This window comes from Carcharodon carcharias, chromosome 14 (assembly GCF_017639515.1).
Source record: "Carcharodon carcharias isolate sCarCar2 chromosome 14, sCarCar2.pri, whole genome shotgun sequence".
NCBI classification, from domain to species: Eukaryota; Metazoa; Chordata; class Chondrichthyes; order Lamniformes; family Lamnidae; genus Carcharodon; species Carcharodon carcharias.
This window is the reverse complement of record NC_054480.1, coordinates 79,147,681-79,169,960: the sequence shown is the minus strand read 5'-3', so window position 1 is coordinate 79,169,960 and position 22,280 is coordinate 79,147,681. Positions and strand designations below refer to the sequence as shown.

The window sequence follows — 22,280 nt, the reverse complement described above, 5'->3', positions numbered from 1 at the left end:
TGTATCACTTGTTTATTCATCTAATTGTTACAAACCACTGTATTTGAGAAACAAAAAAACTTTTTCAAGTTGACTTTATTGAGCAATGGAACAGTATTGTGTATATACATTCTACCAGTCCATTTTATAATAAATATGGTTTTAAATAAGAAAGGATTTTTTTTTTGTCCAGAATACAAAGGTACGGGGCACAGGGAATAATCTGGAACCGCTAAAGAAATAAATAACTTCTTTTGTTCTGTGCAAAACTATTTACATAAAATATTACACACATACACACACACTAGACATTACACTGCAACCAAAACTATTTGGTCTCAAGTAAAATCATCTGCTTTCTTAGATTCACTGTGAGCAGAGTTATTGCAAGTCAGAAAATTCAGGCACGTTTAATGATTTGGTGGCTTTAGTCAGGAAAGAATTTTAAAATGAACTTATATTGGACTAAAACCAAAATACAGGCTAGGTTATCCCTTTTAATTTGAGCTCACAAGCATTTTAACTAGAAACAGATGAAGTTGGTGGGCTAGATTTTACCACACACCGAATTAAGTTAAAATCAGCCTCATGTGTACATGCTTAAACAAAGAATCTTGAGTAATGGCATGTGCTCCAGCCTCACTATCTCTCAGCTGATTGTAGAGGCTTTTATATTTCATAGTGTTAAGTCTGCCACTGGACACAGATGTCTGGTATTTCCGCCATTAATACCACAAATTAAAGTAAAAAAGGTGAGTTCTGCCTCTCCAACTAGGTCGTGATACCTCGTTAAGGCATTACTAGAGGCAACACATAAGATCAGGCCGCAGACTAATCCCGGCCAAAGGAGGTGACAGCACAAAAAAGTCAGGGGGCTCAACTGCTGGCCCAGTCTGACTTTCTTTGTGCTTGCTTGTCATCTGGAATATCATGAGCAATTATTCTGGATTGACGCTAGGGTATCTTAATATTTGATATGCCCGTTTGTAACTTAATTGTTGACTGTTAAATGTTCAACTATTTTCTTATTTGGAGTTGTAATTTGTTTTATAATAGCTGGCCCTTGACATCTTTATGCCTGTAAAATTCTGATATATAGTTTTTTTAGGTGGCTTATTTAGACTACAGTGTGAGGTAATCCTGCGCAAGTTATAATAGTAGAATATGTATATGGAGTATGTGGCATATCGGTTGCTACCCTGGAAAGTCAATAGACTGATGGTTTTGATGGGAGAAATGAGTTGAGTACACAATTACGGCATCCACTGTTGTTATCCTTTCACTGACACAAGCCTGGCAATTGTCTCATTTCTTAACCTGGTGATATTCAGTTGTGAGGGGAGGAATCTTCTCACCTTAGTTTTCTTCTTGGACATCAGGACCATTTTTGGGATGTAAATAAACCCTATCACTGGATTAGTGTGGTGGTGGGGTGAATCTCCAGTGACAGACACCACGTCAGCTACTGGCAATGCATCTTATTTGGTCCACTGGGAAGGTGACCTGGATGAGGATGCAGATGTCAGCAGTGACCTGCCATGACAGCCAGAGGCAGTGGTGTACAGGCATGTCAGGATGGTTGATATTTTGTCTATAGAGCATGTATTGGGGGCATCACCTACTTACATCTGGATCTTGGTGTCCATTCCATCTGCCCTGTGGAAGGGCATGTTGCTGTGGAGAAGGCAGTTGGTGCTGCTGCTGGTATTGCTCCAGCTGCTGCTGGACCATGTAGCACTGGAAAATCCCCTGCCCTGGACTCTTAGCAGAGGTGAGTAGTGTAGCTACATAAGCTATGTCCATGCTGCTGTGATGGCTGGTTACAGGGAAGTGCAGCTGAGGGTAGGTAAGGTACTGGACAGGTGAAGTGCAGTTGGCACTCACAGTCAAGCAATGATAGCCGTCTATGACAGGAAAGTTTTGCAAGGCAGCCTCAAAGTCTGGCCATGTCTGTAGCTCTTCAGTATTACTGATCAACGTTCACAGTTTGTTTGCTTCACTGAGGCAGTCCCTTCTGCTGTGCTCTTGCTTTCTCGAACCTGTCGTGTTGGAGACACAGCATTAAATTTCTCCACTGTTGGGAAAAAGGAAGTCCATTCAAAAAATCCTTAATTGACTTCTTAATGAGTTCAATGGCACTCCAGCCTCAGCCTCAGGAGTTCCATACTTCTGCACCAAACCTCCTGGGAAAGACAGAAAGAGGCTGGGAGGTGTCTGGATACCTGCCTGGCAGCATTTTTTCTGATTTTCTGTTATTCTCCCTCAAGAGAGGATCCAAACAGAATGTAATTTAACAAAGCCCCAGGCTGTTTCTCCCCATAAGGCCTTTTGGCATGATACTGCATTATATCTGAATCCTAAAATTGCTTGCCTGCTCATATAGGCATGCCTGAATACACAATTAACATCCTTTTGTTAGCATGCATTCAGACACACACCTGCATATAGGCTGTAAAAGACACAATGACCAGGATTTTACTGGACATCGGGAGCATGTGTTTTGGCGGGGATGGTGCGAAAAATCAGTTTGAATGACGGGGGTGGTGGTGGGTGGTGTCATCCCTGTCACCTTCCTGTCATTGCTTGCTTTTTACCAGTGCCAGAGAAGGTGGTGGATGGGCCCTCCTGCCCTTAGGCCAATTGAGGTGCTTAAATTTACAATTGAGGGCCATTTAATGGCCTTTTCCCACTGCCGCTGGTATTTTATCAGTGGTGGGTGGGCTTCATATAGCAGCCCATAGAAGACCATAGATGGCAAGGACCAGTCCCTCAGTATTGCCTGTGCCCTCAAGAACAACCCTCCCCACCCCTTGCTGGGGCCTGCCTGAATGGCCCCAATGAGCCTGACAACACTTACCTGGGTACCAGGGCCTCTTCCACCGACGCTACTGCTGCCTGGTTGTAGTCCCAGCAATCACCAACATTCTCATTCAGTTGGCCGGCAGCTCCTGGGGGCCGGACCACGTCACTTAAAGGGACAGGAGCCCCGACTGCAGGCAGTTAATTGTCTGGCTGCACATAAAATCAGGTCTGTCTTCCATAACCGGCCTAGGTAACGTTGCCCCTGACTTTTCAGCCAGTGGACGGAGCCACCAACGCCCCATAAAATCCCGGCCCAAATGTATGTTGTTGACAACTCATCTACATAAAGGCACATGCACCTTTGAAACACAGTCCTTGTCTGGAAGAGAGGTATGGAGTGACTACACTAAGTGAGTTTACTAAATTCCCACTGGGAGCTGCAATCTGTAAACAACATCAAACAAGCTACAGGATATGCATAGACACATTTTGCACTATTAATTGAGAATCATTCATGGGTTTCTGCAAGATTCTCTATTATGGTTTAGAGACAATGTACAGATGTGTTTTTAATTCAAGCAGTTCCCAGTCAACAAGTGCATGTCCAACGGTATGTTTGTGGTGTGCGGCAGCCATAACATTGCAAGGAAATAGCAGCGTTCCCTGATATGTGAGAGATTTCTGAACAAGATGGGTCAGAAATGGAAAACAGTACCTGAAAATTGTCACTCAAGATATAGATCTTGAATTAAAGTTAAAATAAAATCATGAAGATTTGAGGATTGCTTTATTCAGAACAGACTCCTGTCACAGTAACTTAGTGGAGATTTTTCCTGATTCACTGCAAAAATGAAAATCTGGAAGCAATCAAACTTTAGAAGGTAAATGATTTCGGAACAGCAGTGTGAACTGGAGTTTGCACACAATGCGAAAATTTGATCCACAGCTCAATCTCATCATAATCTCATTTTAGGGATATATATGGTCTCTGGGCTTTTCCTACTGGTAGCCTTAATGTAAATCCCTCATCAGTAATAGAGTTGGTTTAGATTATCCTGAGGAATCAGGGTAAAGAGTAGGTTCAGGTTATCCTGGGTAACCAGTGGTAAAAATGGCAGGTTTAGATTATCCCAGCTCATCAGGCTAAATAAGAAAATCATGGTAAAATCAGAATATCCTGATCTTGCAGCACTACAATTTTAAAATTCTCATCTTTGTTCCCAAATCCGTCCGTGACCTGACCCCTCCCTATATTTACAATCTCCTCCAGCCCCACAGTCCTTAGAGATCTCTGTGGTCCTCCAACTCTGGCCTCTTGCTCACGCCTATTTTTTAACCATTAGCCATTGATGGTTGTCTTTAGATGTTTAGGCCCTTAGCTCTGGAATTCACTTGTTGTACCTCTCCAACTCTACCTTTCCTCCTTCAAAAGCGCTCCTTAAAACCTACCTCTTTGACTAGAGTTTTGGTCACCTGTCCTAATATCTCATGGTGTCATTTTACTTGATTATACTCCTGTGAAGCACCTCGGGATGTAAAGGTGCTATATAAGTGCAAGCTGTTGTTTTGATGTTGGTTATCAGGGGGAATGAACAGCTCCAGATTATTGCAGGTAATGAGAGATACAGGTTATTTTTGAATATTGATTGAACAGTGAAGTTTACTTTGGATGGTTGGATAGATTGTTGAATGTAAACTTTCTGGAAAGGGAGAAGATTAATGCAATGCTAGGATTCTGGACTGCAACTCATTGGTAAGGATAGGTGAAGGGATAGGCTTGCTTTGCTCCTTGTGTAGTAGACTAGAACTAGAACTAGGGGACACAGTTTAAGAGGCTTCTCTTTTAAGACAGAGATTAGGAGAAATTTTTTCTCTCAGAGGCTCATTATTATGTGGAATTCTGCTCCCCAGAGACCAGTGGAGGCTGGATCATTGAATTTATTCAAAGTAGAGTTAGACAGGTTTTTGAAAGATAGGGGAGTCAAGTGTTATGGGGTCAGATGGGAAAATGAAATTGAGACCACAGCCAGATCTTATTGAATGGGGGAGCAGGCTCGAAGGGCTGAATGACCTACTCCTATTCCTAAGTCCTATGTTTCTGATTGCAGAGAAGTACATACAGTATCCAGCACAGAAACAGGCCATTTGGCTCAGCTGGTCTGTGCCAGTGTTTATGTTCTACATGAGCATCCTCCTGCCTTACTTCATCTACCCCTATAAGCATAATTGTTTATTTCTTTCTTCCTCACTTGTTTACCCAGCTTCCCCTTAAATGCATTTAGCCAATTCGCCTCAGTGAGTTCCAGATAAAGATATTTGTCCTGAATTCTCTTTTTGACTTATTGGTGATTACCTTATATTTATGGCCTCTGATTTTGGTCTCCCTCACATGTTGAAACATTTCCTCTGTGTCTACCCTATCAAACCCCTTTATAATTTTAAAGACCTCTTTTAAATGTCCCTAAATCTTCTCTCTTCTAGAGACAACAATTCAACTCTGTTCAGTTTTTCTTAATGAGTATATCCCCTCAGTTCTAGCATCAACCTTCTGTATCTTTTTCATATCATCTCAATGCCTCCAAATCCTTTTTGTAATAAGATGACCAGAACTGGTGCACCATGCTGTAAGATTACACTACACGGAGCAGAAGAAACCTCCTCAGGTGACCTGCTATGAATTTCTCAGGCTTTGCACTTGAGTCAAATCTTCTCAGTTGCAGAGCTGCCATTTAACTTTGACTAAGCAGCCAAACAATCAACTTTCTGAAGAAGAGTCACCTGGACTTGAAACGTTCTCTCCATAGATGCTGTCAGAGCTGCTGAGTTTTTCCAGCAATTTTTGTTTTTGCTTCAGATTTCCAGCATCCGCAGTATTTTGCTTTTAATCAACTTTCATAAGTGTTTTTCCAGTTTTCATTACTAAACTTCTGAAGCTGTTGGGTATCATTGTCTCTTGCCTCCTGGGTGCTAAGATGGTTGAGGCATCACATTACAGAGGCAGAGGCCATTTGCTGTGCCAGGTTACCACCCAAAAGAGATTGAAAATTACACCTACCTGTGCGCTGACCCTTACTGCACAGGTTGATCTAATACTTCAGATCATTCCTGTTAAGTGAGGCAAAATAACTAAATATAGGCCATTTGATCATGGTGGAATCATAAGTGAGATCCTCACTTACATACTTACATCAAGTTTCATTCAACAGAAATCACCAGTGAGTCCAAACTGCTACTACTCCTGCTTAACACCACTCTCCCCTTCTCCCATCTCCAGGAAGTGCTGAAGCCAAAAGTAGTGCTCCATCACCACTCTGTTATCATCAGTTAACTAAATATAAACTGGCCTCCTTCTCACTCCCTGAATTCAGTACACCACAGAGTTTTATTATCTACAAATCTAATATTAATGGCAATTGGTGTTTTCAATATCCCTGGCATGAAAAAAAAACATTCCTGCTCAGCCACTGTACATGTATTTCATTTTGTGGGGAAGCAATTTTTTTGCCGTATTTCTAGAATTTTCCATGGAGTCTGTCATGGAACTGCTGAGCTTCCAGTGAGATGATGGGTCACAGCTGAGTATTAACCCAGAAATATCCAGTTATATTGTACCTTAGACATTGTGTACGGATTTTTTTTGCCTGCTCATATTGAGTAATTAACAGGAAAGAAATAAATCAATTATCACGAAATGTCCTCTCCCCACTAAAAATTGCAAATCTACCACCAAGCACTTATTAAAATTTGGGTTGCCCAACCCTTTAGGAGGCCATTCCTACTCAGAAACATTGTTGCTCTTCCTCCAAGTATAGAAAGACTTAATGTATAGTCAACCTTAAAAAATAAAGATCATTAAAAAAAATTCTCAATTTACAGTTAGATTTTCCTTTAAACAACCTCAGACCATTAAGCAAGTTGACTTATCACGCGAGATCCGTAACCAGCAGTCTTTCCAAAGCCCATCAGATACAAGTTCTTCTCTCTCTGGTGCTAATGACAGCCACATGCTCTGACCACCATATTCCTGTATTTTTTTAAGATGACGTTTGAACTGTCGTCAAAGTAAAGCACGGATATGGCATTGAGTTGTGTGGGAGCGCAGCATGGCTTCGGGACATTCTCTGGGTTTATTAAGTGAACCTGAATGTAAAATTAAGAGAGAAAGAAGTATTTCAAAGAAAATCATAATACAATCCATATAACCCAGTCCACACATATATAACTAATCAAGAAGTGGGGATCATGTTTCAAAGTAAGATAGGACACTGTTTCACATCTACCACACAAGTTTCTCCCTCCTCTCCTGAAACCACTGACTCTTGATGAGATACAGTTCATCTGTCAGCAGCTGACCTCCAGTACCTCACCCATGTTGGCACTTTCCTGGGCCTAAACATCTCCTTTTCATCATGGACGTCCAATACCTCTACACCTCCAACCCCCACCAGGATGGCATGAGGGCTCTCCCCTTCTTCCTTGAACAGAGGCCCAACCAGTCCTCATCCACCAGCAACCTCTTCCAACTGGCCGAATTTGTTCTCACCTTGAATACCTTCTTCTTTGATTCCAGTCACTTGCTCCAAATTAAAGATGTTGCTATGGGTACCTATATAACTCTTCACTAGACCTGCCTTTTTGTGGGATATGTGGAACTTTGGGCCTTAACTTCTGAGCTGTCCAGCATCGGATTAGGGGGGCACCCTAAAGATGCACTGGGAAATCCTCTTTGCAAGTTCACAGGCAAGGTTTACATGGCAATTGCCCAAAAGTGCAAATTTCCTCTGGGCAAATGACCTACACTGGGAGCCATCTGAAAGTATGATTTAAGTCGCAAATTTTGGATCGTTCCGCCTGGGTTACAGCAATAGTTACCTAGAAGAGGTTAGAAGAATTAAGACCACTTATAGTTACTGGGTAACTATTTACAGAACCAGACCAATCCCCTAGGCGACTTCCCCCACCCTCAGACCCATCCAGGGAACTCCTTCCACCCCTGCGAATACCCCCCAACAGGACTCGCTGACACCTCTGATCCCTCAGAGGTCTTCCCCCACTTCTGACTACCCCACCCATGGGACTCTTGCAACTACCCCGACCCCACAGGGGTCTCCATGCACCCCCTGACAACCGCACCCACGGGACTCCCCCAGCTATCCCGACCCTCCAGGGGTTTCCATCCACCCCTTGACAACCCCACCCACAGGACTCCCCGACCCACAAGGAGTGCCCCACAACTAACCCCACAGGATTCCTCCCATCCGCATGGGACTCCTCCTCCCCATTCCTGAGGCCCGACACCCTCCCCACCACCCCCGAGGCCTGCCACCCCCCCGGGATTCTTTAAAGACCCCACCCCCAGGCCCAACACCTTCCCCCTGAAGCCCGACACCCCCTTACCGAGGCCTGACATCTCCCCCTCCCAAGGCCTGATACCCCTCACCGAGCTCCACACCCCGCAGTGAGGCCCAACCCTCAGCGAAGCTCGACCCCCACCTCCTGAGCCCCGACCTCTGATTCTCCCCCCTCCGACCACCAATCCCCCCCACTCCCCAAATCCTATCCATTTACCTTTGACAATTACCTTTCAAGGACCTTTAAATTTCAATGGACCTTTAAATTTATCTAGATTACGGCAGCTAGTGCCTTAAAAAAGGGAACATAGCTTCCTTCCCTTTGACTCTCCTGGGCTTTGATGCTGGGCCTAGAGGACGTGCTGCATCGCCTGGATTTGGCCCAGCCTGAGCCGGAATGTTGGGCTAGATAGGTTCGAAAATATTTTGACAGAAGTAATTGGATCTGGAGTGGCAATCCAACACTGATTGCCACTCTGAGGAAGTTCAGGCCCATTCTTTTTCCAGTCCTCCTCAACTCCCCTACCTGGACCTCTTTCTCATTGATTGCTGCATCAGTACTATTTCCTGCTGTAGCCTCAAACTGGAAAATTGCATCAATTTTACATGCAATTTCCACCCTTCCCTCACCTTGGTGTGGTCCATCTGCAACTCCCCTTCTCTTCTTTGACTTCTCTGTCTCCATTTCTGTGATAGGCTATTGACCAACATTCAATATAAGCCCACTAGGTCCCAGCTCTACCTTCATTCTACTTTCTCTCATCCAGTTTCCTATATGGTCTAATGTACTGATGATGCAAACATCCATATCAGTATTCTACTATGTCTTCTTTTTTTTCTCAACTGAGAATTCTCCTTCACCATAATTGACAGGGCCCTTGCTGTGGCCATTTCATTTCCTGCATTTCTGCACTCACTCCTTCCCCTCCCTTCCAGGACCATGATAGGGTTCCCCTTGTCCTCACCTTCAATTCCACCTGCCTCCGTATTCAATGGATCATCCTGTGCCATTTCTGCCCTCTCCAGTGTGACATCACCATCAAATACATTTTCCTCTCAACTCCCAGCACACCAAAGAGACCATTCCCTTTGCACCACTCTTCTGAAACTCGAACACTCCTTAATCTACCCATACCAGCCTTCACACATGTCCTTTTGCCTTCACCATTCTCTTTCCAGTTGAAATAGTGATTTACTTGTACTTCTTTCTATTTTGTATATTGTATTCATTGCTCTCCTCCATATTGGGGGGGACCAAATCCTGGTTGGGTGACTGCTTTATGGAACACCTCCATTTGCTTCCAGTGATTTGTCATTTCAATTCTTGATCCCACTCTCACTCTGGCCTTTCTGAGTCTGCCTCATAACCTGCTCCGATGAATTTCAGCATAAGTTTGAGGAACAGCACCTTTCGAAGAGGCATTTTACAGCCTTCCAGGCTCAAGTTCAAAAATTTAAGATCATAACCTCTGTCACCATTTTTTTGGATGGCAGCTGTTGGTGACAATTGTACCACTCCCATTTACACCTCCTCTACACCCATCTTCTGTTTCTTTACTTTTCCCATTACCATTTCATTTTTGTCTTTCCCCTCCATCCCTTTTATCATTAGCTCTCCTATCTTGCACTCCTACACAAACCTTTCCTTTTGTTTTACCCTTTTCCCTTTCCCTGACTTGGTACTTCCTTAAAACCTATTACATCTCTAATTTCTTTCCAGTTCTGGTGAAAGATCATCGATCTGAAACCATGATCCAGATCTCTTGGTCAGCAGCGATGCTGGGGCGATTGCCATTGACGGCTATGATCTCTGCACTCTTATTATTTTGTATTCTTCCAGCTGGAACTTCTGATCCTAGCCTGCAGTAGCGATGCTTCAGTGAGGTGCAATTAATTAGTTTTGGCAACTTTGGAGTGAAATTAGTCTTTAACAATGGTATAACAAGGGCAACATTGAGTTGGAGGCTTCCTTCCAAGTCAATAGAAACTAAATTCGGGCTGATTGTAAAACCAACTGCTGCTCTGCTATCGCCTGGCTTGCACCATTGCCAAAGACCTATTTCAACAATTGTGTTTATCTCCATATCAAAGAAATGGATAAGAACTCACATAGAATTACATTCAATTTACAACATGGGAACTAGCTTTAGGCCCAACCACTACATGTTTACCCTCCACACAAACAGTATCCTAACCAGTGTTCCTTGTAAGTCTCTGGCTGTACAGGCATGCAGCAACGCAGAAGTTACTGGCCAAGACATGCACAAGTAGGCACATTTAAATTACCATGCATGTGTGGTCTTGAAGAAAATTTAAAGATAATGTGCACTTAAACAAATCAGTTGCACACTACAAGAAAAAATTAGAGGGTACGATGATCATAATCCCATTTTCCTGCCTGTCCCCATGTCACTTTATGCTCCTTTTCTTCAAATTTCTATTTAACCTATTTTTAAATGTTGACATGGTCTTTCCTATGACAACTAACTCTGGTAGCATATTCCATAGCCTTGCACTTCAGGGTTGGAAGGTAAAGAGACTGTACTTGATGTCAGCATCTTTTTAAAAATATGAAGACATGACAATATTATTAGGCTTATTGGGGGAAACTTTTAAATCTTCAGGCTTTTGCATACATTGTGAGATGTCATCATTTCTTCCTGTTTCATACACTTGGTACTTACCAGAGTTTGAACAATTGCATGATTTGTAGCATTCATGTATGAGTTCAGTGGGAATGAGCATTCTCCCTCACAATAGTATGCAGCATATCCCTCGGGAGCTATGATCCAGTCCTTCAAGAAGAGGAGGAACAAGATATATATTCAGAACAGAGTTTCTGGATATTGCTGGCTTTGAAAAACTGGTTTTACATCTTTTTAAAAACAGCATGCAACCATATTTACAAAACAAATGCACCACTTTAAATATCAGTTTAATAGTGAACATTAAGAGCAAAAGAAACTGCTTATAACATTCATTCAAAAGAAAGTAAATAATGCCCGACCAGAGTTCAGATCTAACATTTGTACTGTAATTATGACAACCTCCACAGCAATTTCTGGTAGCACACAACTTCCCCAGGTGCCATGAAAGATTGATTTTTCTGTGAAACATCATGTTTATCAAGTTGAAGGAAATTATTGCTAGGGAATGGAACACTCTCCATTTCGAACAGTCAGCCTCAAATACTCCTAGGTCAGATGCAAAGTAGAATTCTCTCCATGTAGCCCTAAAACCATGCCTTAACCTAATTCTGATGATCATCCTTATTGTATCAATGTGATAATTGTCGGTTTTGCACAGCAGGTAGTCATGCTGTAGTTTCTCTAAGTGAGACAGCTTTTTTTTTATTCATTCACGGGATGTGGGCTTCGCTGGTTGGGCCAGCATTTATTGCCCATCCCTAGTTGCTCTTGAGAAGGTGATGGTGAGCTGCCTTCTTGAACTGCTGCAGTACATGTGGTGTAGGTACACCACAGTGCTGTTAGGGAGGGAGTTCCAGGATTTTGACCCAGGGGCTTAGGGTCCACTTTGGGTCATGAGCCTATGCTTACTAGGAACTGAATTGAGACTCAATTCAAGTTGAGTCACATGAGACGCTCACTAGCAGCAGATTAAAGGGTCTTTCATCCTATCAATCTGAACTAGATTTGAAATCAAGCCCCAGAGATGAAAAAATAAACATTGGTTTTCCTACCTGTGCCAACAGTAACTCATTTACTCAAATGGATTACAGTCAGTCATACACATGCCAACCAGAAAACCTAGGCTCTAGTTTCTAATCCGGTCCCACAAAAATTTACTCGGCAGTGTAACTGGATAGTTATAAAGTATTTCACTATTAAAATTGTGACAATTCCACCAGTCTCCCTCACTGGTCTTATGTAATGGTTAAGGACATTGCACTTATGCTGCTGGCAGCTAAAATATGTTAATAGGGGTTTCACCAATCTAGGTTGAATTACAGTTTACTATTGATATACTGGGATCACTTCTAAGGTCACTACAAGATTCAGTTTAAAATATTTAGACATTAATTCTCCAGGACATTTACTTTCCATGTTTTTAAAAAGATTTTACATTTTTCTTTCAAGCACATTACCTGGGGACATTGGTTAGAAAAATACGAAATAGATTCCCAACTTCAGAGTACAAAGTGCCATCAAATCTGTTACTCAATTTAATGTCTCATCCAAAGGACAGCACCACAGATATCTCTCATAACTGCATTGGAGTGCTGTTATGTGCTTAAGTCCAGAAGTGGCACTTGAATATTCAAAAAATTAACTCAATATAAGTGTTACCAATGAAGCTGAGGTTGGATATTACAATGAAGGTGCAAAAGTCTGAATGGGATTCCAATGTTACAAAATCCTAATTTGGGTAATGCCGCATGCTAAAATTAATCTACATGTTTACACAATAAAGCCCCTCACAACCAGGAATGAGAGGAACTAATCTCAGTGAGAATCCAAAGTTGTTATGGGTATCTGAAAGTGGAACTGCTTTAAATTTCTGTTGTATAAGGGAGAAATTGGCTAGCCCCAATGGAGGCTGCATATGTTCTCTGAAATACAGGTTATGGAAGTATTTTTTGTAAGAGCTGTTCTGGATAAAAAGCAAATACGAAATAATAATAATTTTTAAAAAAATTCTACACTAGTTGGAACCTTTCTTCTGAAACGATTTTGGATAAGAAACAAAAATGCTTTTAGAGTTCTTAATGTTCTGGAGTTACCTGCCATCCCAGGTCACGAAAGCTGACATACAGCTCATGCTTCATGCAGGCCTGGCGTTGGTCACTGCTACTGTTCTCTAGTAATCATAAAAAATAGAGGCCATTAACAACTGGATATCAGCATCAGGTCTGCCACAGTTATCTCCACTAAGTTCCTGTGTCAAATAATTGGCAAGCAGAGCAGGATATTTATAGGCATTTGCATGCCTCCAATAGGAACAAGCTATTTATTTCTTGCAGAGATTGTAAGGTAAGAGAGCTATGCAGAGAGAAAAGAAAAAGGCTTGCATTTCTATTGAGCCTTTCACAATCTTGTGATATCCCAAAGAGCTTTACAGCCAATGAAGTATTTTTTAAAGTGTGGTCATTGTTGTAATGTAGGAAATGTGGCAGCCAATTTGCACACAGCAAACTCCCACAAACAGCAATGTGATAATGATCGATAATCTGTTTTTGTGATATTAATTGAGGGATGGATATTGGCCAGGACAATGGGGAGAACCCCTATGTTCTTCTTTGAAATAGTGCCATGGGATTTTTTTATGTTCACCTTATAGAGCAGACAGGGCTTCAGTTTACAGATCATCTGAAAGGTAGCAACTTTGACAGTGCAGTGCTCCCTCAGCACTAGAAAGGGCTGGAGTTTCAGCCTAGAGTTTAATGCTCAACTTGAATCCACAACCTTCTGACTCAGGGGTGAGAGTGCTACCCACTGAGCTATGGCTGACAAGCTATATCTTGACAGGAAATATCCTACCATGCCTAGAATAATTAAAATTGAATTGTATCTATCTGAAATTCCATATAAAACTGAATCACTTAAATAGCTGTAAATTGACTGATGTTTCTTAATTCCTCCATTTCTAAACTATTTTCCCATTGGTGCTTTTCATGATCTTCAGTGCAATATCTGAAATCTGATCTACACATTTACTGTGGTTTCTCTTGCTCTCCATCTGTACACTCACTGGTCTCCATCAGATCAGTCCATTCAAATCACACACCAGGTATAACAGACAATCAGTTAACTTGGGCAAAGCCTCAAATAGCAAACCAGTTCCTTACTGATGCAACAAAATGTGGAGGCAACTGTAACAAGAAATCAGGTCATCGCGCCCTGCAAATGACTTTAAAATCATTGCAAACCATCTTACTTGTTGTACTAGGCTATGCAATGTATGCAAGGGCAGAAGAGCACAAGGCAATAAGAGTTCGCTGTATTGGTTCCTGGGATGAAAGGGCTGTTCTATGATGAGAGGCTGAGTAAATTGGACCTAAATTCTCTGGGGTTCACAAAAATGAGAGGGGATCTCACTGAAAGATTAAAAATTCTGATAGGGCTTGACAGGGTAGATGGTGCGAGAATGTTTCCCTTCATTAGAGAGTCTAAAACAAGAGGGCAAACTAGTCTCAGGATAAGGGGTTGATCATTTATGTCAGAGGTGAGGAGGAATTTCTTCAGAAAGACATTTGTGAATCTTTGGAATTCTCTACCACAGAGGACTGTAGATACTCGGTTGTTGAGTATATATAAGGCTGAAATAGATAGATTTTTGGTCTCTAGGGGAATCAGGAGACGAGGTGAGAAAGTGGAGGTAAGGTCAAAGACCAGCCATGATCTTACTTAGTGGTGGAGCAGGCTCAAGGGGCCATCAGGCCCATTCCTGCTCCTATTTCTTTTGCTGTTATGATCAACAGACGTCAATTTTTAATATTGAGGATAATCTATTTTTAGTTTTTAATCCTGATGCTTCAAATAATTGTTTGTATTAGATGAGATGCTCCTGCAGAAACCAGTTTCTTCTAAAAGATTATTTTGGCATCTGTACATTGACAGCCACTTAGGTGCAGGGAATAGGACAAGCGCAACAAGCTGGACCAAACTGAAACCTGTGAGCCTACATGACCTGACGAGGTTTACGGGTGGTAGTCCTACCAGTAGGCTCACCCATGTTGGGAGGGTTAAAGTGCTGAAGCCAGACAAATGGCAGTCATGTGTGTTAACAATGTCCAAGGTGTTAATAAACAATTGTTTTTTAACTTGTTGAAGCACCAACTGAGGAATGAGGGGCTAGAATTGGCTCAATCGGAGAAGGATATGTGAAGAGGACCCACAAAGCTGCAGTCTGAGTGATGCTAGGAGCCATATCTTTGAACCCACATTTATCTGTAAAATGCTTGAGGGTGAACCAGTGACTTTGCAACTATGGTTTCTAAAGTTCTCCATCACTGGGGGTTTCCTCACCTCATGTGTGATTCTGTTGTAGACTAATTCATAAAGAATGATTGCCAAGAGTGGTTAATAACTCAGCAACTCTATTAGTGCTGTATTATGTGACTATCAGTACAGTACAGTGAACCAGATGGACTTTGGTCTTTTCTCATCCAGCAATTTTTATGTTCCTGTGTATGAATAATTCCAGGAGTGTGGTCCCTGGATGTTAAAGGTTGCAAAATCATTCAGCATTTGATAGAAATGTTGATGGAATATACATCCTATTCAGGTAGCTAATCTCTTCAACCTGAGACAACTGAAATCTTGAACTAAGGTATCAGAGATGATGGTATGGGAATTGCTGTTTGCCAATGACTGTGCTACCATGTCACACTATAAGTATGGCTTTCAATGGATCATAGACTGCTTCTCAAAAGTGGCTGATGCCTATGGGCTAGCCATCAACTTAAGGGTGACAGAGATACTCCACCAACCACCACCAAATTCTGTCTATAAAAATCAATAGCATAGCCCTGATGGCTGTAGATAACTTTACCTATCTTGGAAGCACAATCTCTAGAAATGTCTGCATTGACAGAGGTGGCAAACAGAATTACCAGAGCAAGCTTAACATTTTCCCATTTACCCAAGAGACTGTAAGGAAATGAAATATCAAACTTACAACAAAACCAGCTGCTATGATAATACCTCCGCTCTTATATGCCTGTGAGACACAGTCTACCTACTTCAGATTTTTAAGCAGTTGGAAAGGTTCCACATGAGATGCAGTCGGAACATCATGGGCATCAAATGGGAGGACAAAGTACCCAACACTGAGGTACTTCAAAGAGCAGACATGTCTGGACTTGAAGCACTTATCATCAGAGCCCAGCTCAGATGGAGTGGATGTATAGTACGTACGGCTGACGATAAAATCCCTAAGGCGGTCATGTATTCGCAATTAATCTTGGACATTGCCTGCAAGGTAGGCCGAGATTAATGTTCAAGGACTCTTTGAAGATGGAGCTCTGGAAATGTGGCATGTCCACCATGGGCTGGGAGAAAAATGAGCAATAAAGAACTACCTTGGGAGCAATCTCCAGTAGTGGCATTGTTTCCTTTGAACAGCAAAGAATACAGGGCAGCTATGGGCAAAAGACAAGCTAGAAAGACCAGGCAATCCCAAAACAATCAGAAAATTCATTGTTGCCCCCACACTGTGAAAAGCCTTGCAGGTCTGCAATCGACTCCATAGCCATGTTAGAATTAATGCACAACAGGTGACTCTATGCATGTAAGAAACTGCCATCTATGATAGCTGGCGATGAAGATGTTCACATAATTCCAGGAGCATGGCCCCTGGATATTAAAGGCTGCAACATCATTGAGCAATACCTTGGATAACCGAGCAGCTTTATTTCAGGTCTCCACTGCTTCCCCAGGGAGGAGGTTGCTAAAGATGCAATAAGTTTAACGTAGCTAGCCTCTCAAGCCCTGACCAAAACCCACCCCTCCCCATGCCTCCCTCCGCCACCCCACTGTCCCCTCCTCACCTCATTTCCCCTCAAGCCCTGGCCCCCATGATTCATAATGACATTAAAGTGATTGTCTGGAGATCCTGCAAAAAAAAGCCAATTGGGCAGTCACAAATTCGGTGGAAGAACAGCCAAGACTCTAGGTATATGTATAAACAATGGTGATTGGGAGAATCCTGGATTCTCATTTCCCCAGCGTGGCTGGAGCCTTAAGTCAACTTGGGGTTGGGTTTGCAGTCCTGTCGTGTCAGAGGTCAGGAGGACGTGGGGTCAGAGATGAGACTTTGGGCAGGGGAGAGATCTGTGTCTGGGTTTGTGGGGGTGTGGAGATTGAGATAGAGGCTTAGTTGTGGGGGAGATCAGGGTCAGGACTTTGAAGGCATGGATATCAGGGTCAGGGCTCCAGGATGGTGGAGTGGGTGGGGGTTAGGGCAGGCGTTCGATGGTGGGTGGGGGTGAGAAGTGGAATTGAATCAGGGCTTATGGTGGGTGGAGTGGAAATAGGAGTCAGGGTTTAGTGGGGTGTGGAGATTGGAGTCAGGGTTCGGGGGGAGGTGGAGATCAGGATCAGGCTCCGAGGAGGTGGATATTGGGGTCAGGGCTTGGGGGGGCAGGGGGAGGAGTGTGTTTGGAGATCAGGATCAGGGCTGGGGCGGTGGGGGGGTGGGAAGTGGAAATCGGGATCAGGGCTCTGTGGGGTGGAGATTGTGATCAGGGCTCTGAGGTTGCAGGGAACTTGGATCAGGGCTTGGGGAGAGGGAGGATGGAGATCAGGGTCAGGATTCCAGGGGGAAGTGAAGATTGGGGTCAGGGCTTTTGGAGGGAAGTTGGGGTCAGGGCTCTGGTGGGGTAGATTGGGGTTAAGCTTGGGGGGAAGGTAAAGGCTCAAAACTTGGGGTTTAGAAGAAGAGGGTTCAGGGCTGTGGGGAGATTGGAGGTTAAGGCTTCAGGGAAACATCAGGGGATTGGGGAGATCAGGGGTCAAAGCTTAGAGGGAGGTTGAGAGTCAGGGCTGGGTAGGGAGGGATCAGGTATCAAAGCTTGGGGAGAGATTGGGGTCAGAGCATTGGGGGAGTTTGGGGATCAGGGCTGGGTGGAGATTGGGGGTCAGGGTTGGGGGGAGATCAGCAGTCAGAGTCTAAGGGCTAGATCTGGTTGGGGGGGAGGACATCGTCAGGGGCTGTGTGATGCAATTTCTGGGCATATTAGTTAGCCAATTAAACGCATAATCTGGATCCTCTCAAACAACTAGGCATTAAAGGAACTTATTTTCAAGTGAATTTCTGTCTGGCAAAGTTTAGAGCCTGATCTTGTTGTCAGCAGCTAAAAATCCAAATTGAAAGGCTTTTCCTTGAAGTGTGTATCTTCAAAACACAGTTAGACTTGTGAAGAATTGATTGACTTCTAATGCTTCAGTCAGGTTATTCAGATTTCCCCATTTTAGACCTTCTAGATCAGAACCCTAGTTGTTATAAATCCAGACTCCACCTTGACTGGATTCTCACATCTTTTGCCCATTGACTGAAGGTGTTGAATCTGGTGAGCCTCCCTCATGAAATGCCACACATAAACCTCTTGAAAACACAAATATCATGCCAGCTAGCATCAAGGTCTTAACTGCACTAAGCTGTCTGGTTTTCTGAGACTGCAGTTCACAGATTCTTTTTGTTTTCAGATGTTTAACAGGTGAAATGGCACCACCATGATACCTTTTAGGTTGGGCAAATAAAAACTGAATTGTAATATTAGAACTGTGCGCAAAGTGCATGTCTACCTGCTAAACTGGTTGCTCTTAAAGATTCCTGACCCTTGGAAGACCTAGAGCGACCTTGGTTCTTCTGTTTAACACCTGCTGATCGTGCGCTCCGGATGTGGACCTCAGTGGCTTTGAAGAAGGCCACCATGAATGGTTGTTTATTCTGAGGCCCAAGTCTTCCTATGAGACCTGCCATCTTGGGATTGACACTTTGTCCTTCAAAAACAAATATATTAAAAATTAGTTTATTCACCATTACATATGTCTTTACCTATCCATATTTCTGCTGCTTTTGCACTGTTCCTCCATCTATGGAACAGGGCTCTGCAGCATACAGTTTTCTAAGGCCACCACAAATGCAGTTCAACTGATAGAAGATCTGATGAATTTTCTTCCCTCACCTAAATAGTTGACTGAGAAACAGTAAAATTTGTGAAGAGAGATATACCAATCAGGGTCAAGCTGCCTGGTTTAAATTTCAAACAATTCTTGGCAGTTAACTGTCAGTCACCATCAATGGTGCATTCTCCATGGCAATGCCACTTGTCAACCAATCAGCACTTTCTTCACACACAGTATAAATTGTTGTCCCCCCCCCCCTTATATTGGTATTCTTGCTAGTGTCCTGATGAAGTTGACTTCAGGAAAAACCTTATTATTCAATGAATGGTTACGACTTGTAATGCGCTACCTGATAGGATGGTGGAAACAGATTCAATAGCAGCCTTCAAAAGGGAGCCGGATAAATATTTGAATGAGAAAAAATTGCAGATATATGTCAAAAGATTGGCAGGAGAGAGATTAATTCGATAGCTCATCAAAGAGCCAGCACAGATTTGATGGGCTAAATGGCATCCTTTTATCTGCAGTGCACCTTGGGATTTGTCACATTAATGCTCCTTTAAAGTTGACACACTGGTGGAAATAAATCCTGCTACGGTTAAATTGTGGAGGCATTACATGTGGACAAATAAAATAAAATGTCGCTAATTGACTGGGGATTAGAAGGAATTTTAAAAAATACTTGAAATGTAGATTAATGAGGGAGTGTGGGATCGACAACAAAATAAAGGTCTTTCAACTCATCAAATTTCAACCATTCCAAATGTATACTTTAAAATATCAAAAACAAAGTCAGTATCACTGTTTGTTTACACAAGGTCAAGTGGGTTTCAAGGGCAGAATATTACACTCGGCGTGCAGACGTATGCCCGACACGCCTGAGTGTAAAATGATGCACGATGACGTTGGGCATGTGTCTCGACGTCATCGTGCAGTCTCGCAATATTTTGGTCAGCAGGCACATGCCAGAGTTGGCTGTTCACCCGCCGATAATTAAGAGGCCTATTAAGGCCATTAATGATCTAATTAAGTTAAAATTTACGCTGCCCATCCAATCTAATAATTGGCAGGTGAAAAGGCCAAGCAGCCTTTACATTTTTTGGAAACCTCATCCACGAGAGGGATGAGGTTTCCTAAAGCAAATTAATATTAAATAAAAACTTTATTTTTGAATTAAACACATCCCAGCTCATGTGACAAGTCACATAAGGGGACATGTTTTATTAAATGTTTAATCTCTTCATTAATTTTTTACACAAGGCTTCAATCTCCCTGAGGCAGCTGCTCGGAATCCATGCAGGATGGGCATTAAATGGCCCGCCTGCATGAAATCGTGGTGCAGAGCCGATCGCGGGTGGGCTTTCTGACCATCCCCGATCATCCCTGCCAAGGGCAAAATCCTAACTCAAGAGTCTGAAGTTGTTATTGATAATTTAGTGAGTGTGGATGATTTAACACTTTTATTGCCTTCTAAGTGAAATGACTTTTTAACATAGTAGAAACTTGTGAATGAATCACTTCTTTTAAAGCTTTTTTAAAAACACATCCTATTGCCACTAGAGGGTTTATTAGATCTCTTCAGTGTATAGTGGGTCAATGGGCATAGAATTGCCATAGCTTGGCACTGGGCTATGAGGGGCAATGGTAGGTGGGTGAAAGGGCACAGATTATCATAGGGAGCATGAGGGGCCATAGGGTGGGGGGCATCAGGTGTCATGGATGGGGCATGGAGAATGTTTGCAGGGTGAGGACTGGAGGACCATTCCGTTTTTATGATGTCTGGGAAAAAGTCCTCTGCACCCAGGCAGGCCTTTTAAACAGCCCACCTTCACATCCGGCAGCCCCTTTGGCTACCTCTAAACTTTTTCCCAGATCAGCTGGCCTGACTCCAGCCTGCACCCACCCCCCAGCAATGAAGATACCACCTTTGCAGGCACTTTCTCCTGAGGCAGGCGGGCCAAGCCACAAATTTGTCTGACTTCCGCTACTTGACTTGAGGATGAAAATTCAGACCATAAAAACAGATTGTAAAAGGTTCCATAGGCAAGTAGGAAGGAAGAGATTAGCAAAAGTAAACATGGGTCATTTAGAGGCAGTGTCAGGAGAAATTATAACAGGAAATAAGGAAATGGAAGTGACATTGAACTAATATTTTGTATCTGTGTTCACAGCGGAAGAGAGAAAAAAGTTCCAGAAATAATGGGGAACAAAGGATGCATGGGGAATGGAGTATAAAAGCAGGGAAGTGTTGCTACAGTTGTACAGCGCCTTAGTAAGATCACATCTCGAGTACTGTGTCCATGCAGTTTTGGTCTCCTTATTTAAGGAAGGATACAAATGCATTGGAAGCAGTTCAGAGAAAGTTCATTCGGCTGATTCCTGGGATGAAGGGGTTGTCTTATGAAGAAGTGTTGAGTAGGTTATTGAGATTTAGAAGGATGTGAGGTGATCTTATTGAAACATTAGATTATGAGGGGGCTTGACAGGGTAGATGCTGAGATGATGTTTTCCCTTGAAGTCGAGAACTGAAGGCACAATTTAAAAATAAGGGGTCTCACATTTAAGACTGAGGATTTTTTTTCTCTCAGAAGGTTGTTAGATTTTGGAATACTCTTCCCCAGAGAGAAGTTGAGGCTGGGTCATTGAATATATTCAAAGCTGAGGCAGACAGATTTTTGATCGACAAGGGAATCAAGGGTTATGGGGTCAGGCAGGAGAGTGGAGTTAAAGCCACAATCAGATCAGCCGTGATCTTATAGAATGGTGAAGCAGGTTTGAAGGGCCGAATGGCCTACTCCTGCTCCTATTTCTTAGGAAGGACATATCAGCCAAACTTTCTCTGCAGCAGGTGGTGAGGGAACCAACAAGGGGGAAAAACCTACTAGACCTGGTGCTCACCAATTTACCTGTTGCAGCTGCATCTGTCCTAGACTGTACAGGTAAGAGGGACACAGTCCTGGTGAAGATAAAATCGCACTGAGCATACCCTCCATTGTGTTATTTGGCACTACCACCATGCTAAATGGGATAAATTCAGAACAGACTTAGCAGCTCAAAACTGGGCACCAATGAGGTGCTCTGGGCCAACAGCAGCAGCAGAATTGTATTCAAACACAATCTGTAATCTCATATTCCAGCATATCCTTCACTCTACCATTACCATCAAGCTAAGGGATCAAACTGATTCAGGTGTACAAGATTATGAGGGGCATGGACAGGGTGGATAGGGAGCAGTTGTTCCCCTTAGTTGAAGGGTCAGCCACAAGGGGTCATAAGTTCAAGGTAAGGGGCAGGAGGTTTAGGGGGATGTGAGGAAAAACGTTTTTACTCAGAGGGTGGTGACACTCTGGAATGCACTGCCTGGGAGGGTGGTGGAAGCAGGTTGCTTCACATCCTTTAAAAAGTATCTGGATGAGCACTTGGCATTTCATAACATTCAAGGCTATGGGTCAAGTGCTGTTAAATGGGATTAGGTAGGTAGGTCAGGTGTTTCTCACGTGTCGGTGCAGACTCGATGGGCCAAAGGGCCTCTTCTGCACTGTGATTCAGTGTGATATCT

The 22,280-nt window shown here is 43.0% G+C and overlaps 1 protein-coding gene across 1 annotated transcript in view; it reads right to left on the bottom strand.

Moving 5' to 3' along the window:
* Positions 1–3,551: 3,551 nt before the first annotated feature.
* bmp7b (bone morphogenetic protein 7b) overlaps positions 3,552–22,280 on the bottom strand; it is a 171,324-nt gene continuing 152,595 nt past the window's right edge. The window contains exons 4-7 of the mRNA XM_041204552.1: positions 18,398–18,595; positions 12,874–12,950; positions 10,817–10,927; positions 3,552–6,921 (exon numbers count right to left, since the gene is read on the bottom strand). Of these exons, the coding sequence (XP_041060486.1) occupies positions 6,772–6,921; positions 10,817–10,927; positions 12,874–12,950; positions 18,398–18,595 (536 nt within the window). The 3' untranslated portion in view covers positions 3,552–6,771. The remainder of the gene's footprint in view (positions 6,922–10,816; positions 10,928–12,873; positions 12,951–18,397; positions 18,596–22,280) is intronic.